Source organism: Chinchilla lanigera, unplaced genomic scaffold (assembly GCF_000276665.1).
Source record: "Chinchilla lanigera isolate Chin_1 unplaced genomic scaffold, ChiLan1.0 scaffold00024, whole genome shotgun sequence".
NCBI classification, from domain to species: Eukaryota; Metazoa; Chordata; class Mammalia; order Rodentia; family Chinchillidae; genus Chinchilla; species Chinchilla lanigera.
This window is the reverse complement of record NW_004955425.1, coordinates 3,602,013-3,611,867: the sequence shown is the minus strand read 5'-3', so window position 1 is coordinate 3,611,867 and position 9,855 is coordinate 3,602,013. Positions and strand designations below refer to the sequence as shown.

General features: G+C 39.7%; 1 protein-coding gene across 1 annotated transcript; it reads left to right on the top strand.

The window, feature by feature from the left end:
- The first annotated feature begins 854 nt into the window (after positions 1-854).
- On the top strand, positions 855-5,810 carry LOC102017584 (interferon-induced protein with tetratricopeptide repeats 1B). Its single transcript, XM_005385853.2, has 2 exons — positions 855-1,025; positions 3,285-5,810. Exons 1-2 carry the CDS (start codon positions 1,021-1,023, stop codon positions 4,672-4,674), a joined length of 1,395 nt encoding a protein of 464 aa, XP_005385910.1. The 5' UTR covers positions 855-1,020; the 3' UTR covers positions 4,675-5,810.
- Positions 5,811-9,855: the final 4,045 nt, after the last annotated feature.

Sequence of the window (9,855 nt, the reverse complement as noted above, 5' to 3'; positions counted from 1 at the left end):
CTACTTTGATTTCAGAACACCTGGCTTCTGTGTGCTCTGCCTGTCTGCCTCTTGTTAATCCACCCCTCCAGGGAAGCTTTAACTCTTTCTAGTCGGGATTAGGCAGAAGCCTAGTGAAGCCTTAACCTCTCTACGGACCTCTTTCCCTAAACTACTATAAACTCAGAAGACCACATGACAGGTAGAGATAAGACAAGGCAGGACACCAGGAGAACTCCGTAGAACCTATGATGATCTGCCTACTATGAGAATCCCTTCTGGGAACCAGAATGCACTCGATGGCTAGCAAAGTATACACTGAAAATAAGAAAAATATTATCCTTATGCCTTGATGTGCTCTGAGCACTGAAGATCTGGCCCACACAGCTTTTCAGTTCCTGTGAATTAGCAAGAGGTTATAAGTCTATTTATTTATTTATTTATTTATTTTTGCTATTGACTATTCTACAGAAAGCAAGCAAAGTATAGAGAAATCAGTACATGCTCATTCTCAGAGAATGAGAGTAACTCTGGGTTGAGAGTTCCATTCAGCGATTCACACCATTTTACCCCCATTATCTGAACAAGCCCTGGTTGCACTTGAGAAAATAGAGTGCAGAAAGAGACATACTTTTTGCAAATTCATACAACCGTTTTCTCAGCTATGTCTGGCTCTAAACCAAGTTCCCATTGCACTAAGTAGCATTTCCTTGTGCCCAAACTGTCAGGCCAGAAGAGAGGATTTCACGATCAGGATATTTGTTTTCACCAGCTTCTTCAAAAGCAGTTATCAAGACAACAAGGAAGGCACACCCACCTCGGTTTCAGTTTAGGTTTCTCCAGCAGGAACTGTCCGTCTTTAGTTTCACTTTCCAACTTGCAAATGCAAGGAAGCACTCAGAAACCACCCTCTGAAACGCCCACATATTTACTTGTGAATATAACTTGGCCATGTTTCAATTTTTGTGAAAAGCCTCCCCTTAGCTCCAAGGAGCCCAGCCAGCGAAACAGGTCAGAACTGCTGCCTAATTCCCAGCAACCATGAGGTAAGGATTTCCACTCTTCTTTCCCAGCATTCTGAAGTGTTAGAGAAAATATTAATCAGTGCTGTCTCAAAAGCTTTGTTGTCAGTGACATCAAGCTTCCTAACCCTTCTATTTGAGCATCTGCTTCTGAAATGAGTATGTGTGTACTTTCACACACTAAGGAAGTATGTGATGGCTCGAAGGAGGAGATAGGGGAAAAGAGTTTTGCAGGAAGAGAAAATACGTCCCAACCTTAGAGATTCTTTTGCACCAGCTAGGGAAAGGAGGACCAGTGTTTCTGAGTAGAGCCATAGCTTTCTGCTTGATCCTGACCTGGAGGAAAAGCAGAACCCTCACAGCCCTCTGAGCTGCTTTTAGAGCCTCTCACAAGCCTGGGGATTATAGGGTGGAGATGGGAGAAGCTCACTGCCTTTCTCTGTGGGCTTCTGCTCTCTCTCCCTTTCTTACTGCTGGGCTCTGACCAGGTCTGGCTGAACTGAACATTAACCAATTACTGTACCTCTTGTTAGGGAGCAGGGCTGCCTGCAGATCCTTGGAATTCTTTTTTCATGGGTCCTGTGTGATAGACATCCATGTTGTTCTTGCCTAAAAAGGCCAGTGTAGAAATTTACTTATGGTCACAAATAAATCCTAGACCAAATAACTCCCATTGTCTGCAAATATAAAATAAGTTGGCTGATACTGGCTTGTAAATATCACCAGGTGAATTTGAGAGGAGCAAATTTGCAGAAAATGTGCAACTGCAGACCCTATTTTTTCACCAACTTTCCCTACGCCTCCCTCCACCTCTTTGTCCCTTTGCTATTTTAGAAGCATTTATCTTTCTACTTCCTATGGTCTCTCTTTTATTTTGTTCTTTATTTATATTTTAGGTTTCTCATATAAGAGAAATCATGTGATATTTTAGTTTGTGTGTCTTGCTTTATTTCACTTCACGTTATAGTCTCAAGGTGCACCCATTTTCCTACAAATGACTCAAGTTTATTTTTCTTAGTGGAAGAGTAGTACCCTATTGTGTGTAAATACCACATTTTCTTTATCCATTCATCTATCATTTTTTGTGTTATTATTAAGTTAGAAAACTGTTCCATATCAGGTATCGTGCCTCATGTGCTTTACATATATTTATTTCTCCTTATAGCCCAGTATATTGAGTACAATAGTTATCCCCATTTTACAAATGAGACTTGACACTAGAGTGGCTTTGTTGCAGATCGGATGGAAAACGCTTTGCACCAAGGAATTGGAGGCAACATTTATTAATGTCATGGGCTGATGGGACCAGGGTCCAAATCATAAGCACTGGCTTAAAGTAAAACAGCAACTTATATACATATTATAAGCAGGAAGCACAAAGTCGATAAGGGTTAGTTTATAATTGGTTACATATATATTAAGTCGTACATTGTCAGGGAGATGTGTCAAGGAAAGGTTTTAACCGGAGGGGGTCATTTAGAATGAGCTAAGTCAAGGTCTTAGGCAAGCAAATAAGATTGAATGTGATCTTTACAGAGCTAGTCTGACTCAGGTGGATAGCACTTGAAGTAAGCTAGCATGACAGGATATTTGTGTAGGCCGTTGTGCAGTTGGTCAGAAAGGGCTAAGTCACTTTTATCTGTGAACTGCAGCTGTGTAGTTAAGGCTGATTGAGTCTGACGGTCCAGATATGAAGCTATAGTTTAAAAAATTTCCCATTACAGTTTCTTGCTTAAACAGTGTGGAAATTACATTATGGATCATTAATCACATGACTGACCATTAATCCTAATGTGTCAGCTTCACTGGATCAAGAAATGCCTAGTAAATGAGTATGGCATTCTTGGATTCCTCTGGGTGGGACATGGAAGCATGGCCTTGGGGAATATAAATGGTCCCTTACCAATTCGTTTCTGGCTTTTCACCTGCAAGGCTCCTCAGCTGTCACGAGCGAAGCAGCTTTGCCCCTCCACACCATCTGCCATGACGCTCTCGCCTTGGATCCAGTTAAATGTTGACTGAACTCCTACAAAACATGAGCTGGATTAAACCTTCCCTTCTTTAAATTGTGTGTCTGATGTTGTATATCAGCAGTGGGAAAGCTCACTGACAGAGGGTTTAAGAACTCTTATTCCCTGTCCAATATACATCACTGCAGGACTCTAGGTAAAATCTATGTAAGTGTGAGATTTTCAAGTAGTGCAAAAACTATAAAAAAATGATTATTTTTTGTTTTTAATTTTGGTTGTTCATCCCTTGATAAATCTGCATGTTTTTTCATAGTGAGAATATTGAGGACCAGCAAGTGAAGGATTGCCTGGTTCAGCTGAAATGTCACTTTACATGGGACCTGGTAATTGATGACACTGAAATATCTGATTTAGAAGTCAGGGCCTTGGAACACATTGAGAATCTAGACAAGAACAAAGTGGGAATGTACAACCTCCAGGCCTACGTGGAACACCTGAAAGGCCAGAATGACAAAGCTCTGCAGAGCCTGAAAGATGCTGAAAGCTTGATCCAGAAAGAACCCACAGACCAGTCAGACATGAGAAGCCTGGTGACCTGGGGCAACCGTGCCTGGGTGTACTACCACATGGGGAGGTTGGCAGATGCCAAGATGTACCTGGACAAGGTGGAGAACATTTGCAAGAAATTTTCAAGTCCCTTCTGCTATCAGATAGAATGCCCTGAGCTGGACTGTGAGGAGGGATGGGCCTTGCTGAAGTGCGGAGGACAGAATTATAAGCGGGCTCAGGCCTGCTTTGAAAAGGCTCTGAAAGCAGAGCCCGAAAACCCTGAATTTAATGCTGGATATGCTATTGTCACCTTTCGCCAAGATTGTGATCATAGTAACGTAGTTTCCCTAGAACCCCTGAGGAAGGCCTTGAAACTAAATCCAGAACATGGATATATCAAGGTTCTCCTGGCACTGAAGCTTCAAGACATAGGAGAGGAAGATGAAGGAGAAAAGTATGTTGAAGAAGCTCTTAACAACAGGTCCTTCCAGACCTATGTCTTTCGCTATGCAGCCAAGTTTTACAGACTAAAAGGCTGTGTGGATAAAGCTCTTCAACTCTATGCACGGGCCTTGGAGGCAACACCCAATTCTGCCTACCTGCATCACCAGATTGGGCTTTGCTACAAGGCAAAAATGTTCAAAATAAAGGGGGCTAGAAATATGCAGGATAGAGAAATTATTGACAAATTGGCTAAACTGGCTATAAGTGAGTTTCAAATAACTGTGACTGACAGGCCCACATTTCAGATAGCTTACCTTAACATGGCTGATGTGTATGCAAACATGGGTCAGTATGAAAAGGCAGAGGAAAATTTTCAGAAAGCGTTAGGCATGAAGAATGTTGCTGATCACTTAAAACAAGAGAGTAATTTCCGCTATGGGCGTTTCCTAGAATTTCACAGGAAATCTGAAGATAAGGCAATCACCCATTATTTAAAAGGTCTCAAAATAGAAGTACCATCCTTTGCCAGGGATAAACTTCTAAATGCTTTGGAGAAATTGGCTAACAGACGAATTCAGAAGAATGTTCGTATTGTGGAAAGCTTTAGCCTCCTCGGGCTGGTCCACAAATTGAAAGGGGAAGTAAATGATGCCCTGTTGTACTATGAGAAGGCTCTGAGGCTCACAGAACACCTGAATCCTATGTTTTAAAAGATAACTCACCAGTACCAATGTCACATGTTCGCTACTAAGTATAACAATATCTTGTAGTTTCTGCCTCAAAAAATGTTTAATGCAGTGAATACAAAGTAGTTGAATGCAACATATCCTCTGCTGCCTGCCCAGGCCCGCCGCCTTTACTTTTTGTTATGTGTCTTATGACAGGAGCATCACCTTTCCACCACACGCTCCTGCACTTGTTGGCCATGGGTGGTTCCTGCGGCTTTGCACACCTGTCAGCAACTAGTACAGCAAGAATAATTTCCTTATGAATATACATTTGAAGTGAATAGTTTCCTTCCTTAGTCTCTCGGTGTACAGGACAGAGGACACTTCCAAAAGGAAATTGTCTTTGTCATGTGTCCAAAGCTTTGACTTGCAGAAAGATTTAAGAATCTAAAATAAATGAGGGAAAGTAAGAGTTGGAAAGTAAAAAGGAATTCAGGAGTTCCCTGCAGCATTCCAGCCCACAAACCAAATTCCCCAGTTACTACTGTCGCCAAGCTGTGGTCACTGAGCTTAGGCTACAACCTTATAATGAAGCAATCTTCTTTACGTGATTCCCGCTCTTTTCTGTCACAGTTATCTACGTAGTCCAACCACATTTCTGGACATTTATTCACAACAAGTATGAGTTTTGATATACTACATTTTAAAAGGGGGAAACCTATTTGAATATGCAAGCTGAACTTGACACAAATATGTTTGTATAGTTTTTAGGGTAACTAACTATTGGTTAGTATGTGTAACATAATCTTTGCCTAATACCAAAATACTCAGTAAGTGTACTGATACCACAGTTACTTTGACTATATTTTGGGTCATATTAAAAAAGGTATGTACTGTGTTGAGGTAGAAGTTGAGGGAATGCCATGGAGACTGGACAAAAGGGCATGACAGTCACAGAGAGCTGTCAAATCACAGCACAGAACAGCTTTGCTGTCCTGGACCTGACATCAGAAGAGAATGTAAAAGACAGTGACCATCGAATGCACAGCCACTGTGGTCCTCTTGATCTTGGAGTGGCTGATCCTCTATGTGGTGTGTATCTTCACTTTTCTTCTTTTTGCACTTCCCTTTTTCTTCACATCTTTTCCTTTAAATAAACATTGCATGTTCAAGTTCAATAATTGTCCCAACCAGTTTTTTCAACAGAACAGCAACAGCCTGGAACCAGTGGATACCACACCATCCCAAAACACTGTATTTGTATAGATGCTGGAAAATGCGGAGCCAGTACCCTGTGTATAGCCCTAGGAGGACGGGCGCAAAGTATAGAGAGCCCTTTCTGGTCCTCATTGTGGCCCAGGAAGTTTATACTTACAATCCCGTGGAAAAGTTATTGGAATTCCAGTGAGTTAATTTCAATCTACCACTTCCGGTGCAACCCATGGTAACAATAAAGACACTGAGGCGTATTTGTAGTCATGGGGAGCTAAGCAGTCCTAAGTCCAGCCACAGTGATGGCTAGCCGGAACCAAGGTATTGACCCAAGGTTGAACCCGGGTTTGATTAATTCATGAATAAAGGAGAGGCTTGAGGATGGGTGACTGTGAGAATGGCAGGAAATAGGTGAATGCTGTGAGCCTGGCTAGGTAGGAGATTGAAATCACCTCTGCAGTATGCAGAGAGAAGGATATGCAGGAAGAGTAGTCTGCATAACACACATGAGATAATATCTCATGTTTGGGGATCAGCTTCAGCTCTGATGTGTAATCATTTATGCCCTGGGAAGTCATTACCTTTTCTCTTGAGGCATGAAGCACGGTTGTCCATCCCATCTCCATCCTGGCCTTGTACATGTTTATTTGGGGAGGTAAGGGTGCTTGGGGAAAACAATGTCCTGTCATCTTTGCTTCAAAGACTATCATCAGTGCCTCTTCTGGACCAATTCGCACAGCTTAAAGCCAATTGAAGGGATAAGGAAGAGTCCTAGCCAGCTCTGCACACATCAACACATGGAAATAGGGCCAGGTTCAGCCAAAAGGGAGACAATTGCTCCTCCTTCAGGGAGAGCTGCTCAGGTGTCCTCCACAGCAAAGAAAGATGTGCAATTATACATGACACAAAGTCTTAAAATATAGGGGTGTGGGGAGAGTATTTACTTCTGTACATCATACAATTAGAAATTTGACTTATGTCACCTTGACTCCACAGCAGGTGGAAATTGGTGTGGCTGGGTCACTCAGGTGACACTTGGGGAAAATACTAGTGACAATCATTTCACCTTTGTTGACAATAAATCTGGACAATTTCATTAAGTTCAAACATAAGAAGTAGGAATCCATGAATATCGGTCTTTCTCTGTCAATAGATGTGACTTGGGTTCAGTAGCCACTCCTAGAAATCTTTACCTATGACCACAGCATAACCACTTGTAGGGGGAGATTTGCTTTCACTCACACACATATGAAAATGAGAAAGCTGAGGACCCATCTGTACTTCTTGGAAAACACACACAATGCAATTAGAATTGTCACCTATACCGCTTTTAGCTTAGTCCAGTTCTGATTGTTAGTAAACTAATAGCTGCTGTTCCGTAGCCATTAGCTGATCTTGGCAACAGGAAGTAAAGAAGGATTTAAAATCTTCTTGGCCAAGTTCACCACAATGTAACAAAGGCATTCAACTAGTTGGTAAGTTGTCAAGATGTTAGGTTTTGTTACACAAAATTCCTCCTTACTTATTACTGAAAAATTTTGACGACAATAGGTAGTAGAAGAAAGACCTGTTTTCCCAAAAATTGACGTGGATGTGTGTGGGGATATTAAGATAAGTCCTAAAACAAGCTATTTTAGAAAAACATCATCTCTTTGACATGTAGGAAAGATTCAATAAGGTATAATGGGGTGGTTACCTGGACAGTTTGTAAATGCTGCTATCAGCAAGTCCTAGACACATTATGGCCAGGAAAGAGCAGAAATAGCTAGAGAGTCTAGAGGAATGTGTGACTGTCCATATCTATTAAAATAAAAAGCGTGGAAGAATAAATTAAATTAAAGTTTATCTTTGTGGAAGGAAATGGAAAAATAATAGGGAAAACAATAAAGGCTGGATTTCTGTAAACCTGGTTTTGGAACCATGGCAATAGTTTATTAAATACATATTTTTTATTTTGCAGTTAACCTTTGGAATAGAAGTTAGAATGAGAAGCTTTCTATAGAGATAAGAAGGCATTATGCAGAACAATAGCAAACAATGATAGTTATTGTTATTGTTACTATTAGCACACTAGTTGCCAGAGAACGACTCTCAATAATTTCCATTATTTTTTATCCAGTACACATAACATTGCCTTTTAATAAATGTTATCGAAATTACATTAGAAAAAAATAATTTTTTAAAGCTGTATCCATGGTCCATTGAAAACATTTGTTGAGATAGGTAGAAAATTCTTGTTATAATTTTTATTTTTTATTAATACATGTTTTTAGTACCTAAGCCAACCACCTATGCATGGTGAGTTTTTTCGATTATTTATATTAATTGCCTTTTATGCAACAAGAAAGTGTGAAAAATGATGAATGGAAATGAGTCAATGAATACATATGTAACATAGTAAAACAAAAATTGTACAAACTAGGTGTATATTTATTTTAAAATTTCCTCAAGTTTTCTCTGATTAGATGTGTAATCAAACATTTGGATAAAAAAGAACAAAAATATTCAAAATGTACAGTATAGCAGACTAAGATAAATAAATCCATATGTACAAGGGATTTAGAATAAAATCAGGGGAAAATTCAAGGATTGTTTTTAATGCACCCATCTCACTCTAGATATGTAAGATAATGTGTATTATGGACAAAGAACACAAAGAAAAATTCCTGACCTGCACTCAGCAAAAATTCTGTTGAATTTGTTATTTGATCTTCTAGTGTATTTTGGGGAGGGTTCCATGAATGAAGAAGTTGGTATCACTTAGAAAAAAGATGCTTAGCTTGGGGGGAAATGCACATATATAAAATTGTTTAAGAAGAAACCCTGTATACATGAATTTATAAGATAACACCATGACATTTGCTCTTATACAGGCAATGTATCATTTTTATTTTCCTGATTTTAATACTATACTACAGAAATTTAAAAGATCATTATAGGAGGATGTTGAATAACAGGTATACAGTAACATTCTTGCTATTTCTTGTGAGTAGCACTCCTTTTAAATGAGCTATAAAGTAAGAAAATGACATGATAAATAGTCTGTTAGTTCTTGAATAGATTGCAGTAAGCCAAATTGTGGGTCAAGGTGGGCTGAGCCCAGGAACACCAACGAGAAGGTATGCATTCAGCAAGCCATTCACAAGACAGGATTTCTGCTACTGAGTCCTTTCCCCATTGATGTGAATGGAAGTAGTTTAGGAATAACCTCCATACTCAATAATGTTTTCATATACCCTGCAAACACTTAACATTACATTTTTACAAAGCTGACTGTAACTGAGAATATTCCTGTGATTGATGAAATTAATGAAAGCACAGGATGTATAGTTAGCATGGTATTGTAAATGTTCAAGGGTAGATTTTAAATCATGAAAAGAAGTGTCTATAAGTCTGACAGGGTGAACTAAAATTTCTAAGGAAAACCAGACACAGAACATCTCTAGTAGGTGGACTGGTGGCACAGAGGAGAGGGAACGAAATGGACAGAGGGAGGAGGGGAGCGTAAAGAAGAGGAAAAAAAGAGTTGATGTGTTATGTATGTGCACCAACTCCCACGAAGAATGTGATCATTATGTGCTGCTCATATATATTAATAAAAATAATTTTTTCAATAAAACACTGGACTTTCAATAAGCAATCCAGTCTGTAGGCCCTATTCTGCAAGCCAGTAATGCCTTTTAGACCAAAAGTGACAGCCTTGGATAAGGCCAAGGCATCATCCACTTCATGTTGCTCATGAGTGTGTTCATTTCAAAGAGATCTTCAGCAAGAAGGTCACTAGCTGAGAAATGTGAGCATGGCACTGAGGAAGCAAGACCAGCACACAGTCAGAGCAATGACAAGAAAAGCATTTTATTCCTTTCTCTACATGATATCAAGTGCTTTAGAAAATAGAGAAACTTGTTGTTACATATTACCTGTGTTTCATAAGAATTTTTATGACATTTTGCACCAAAATCAGAGATGTCCTAATTTATTTGTTTTCAGGTTTTAGTTATAGCCAGAACA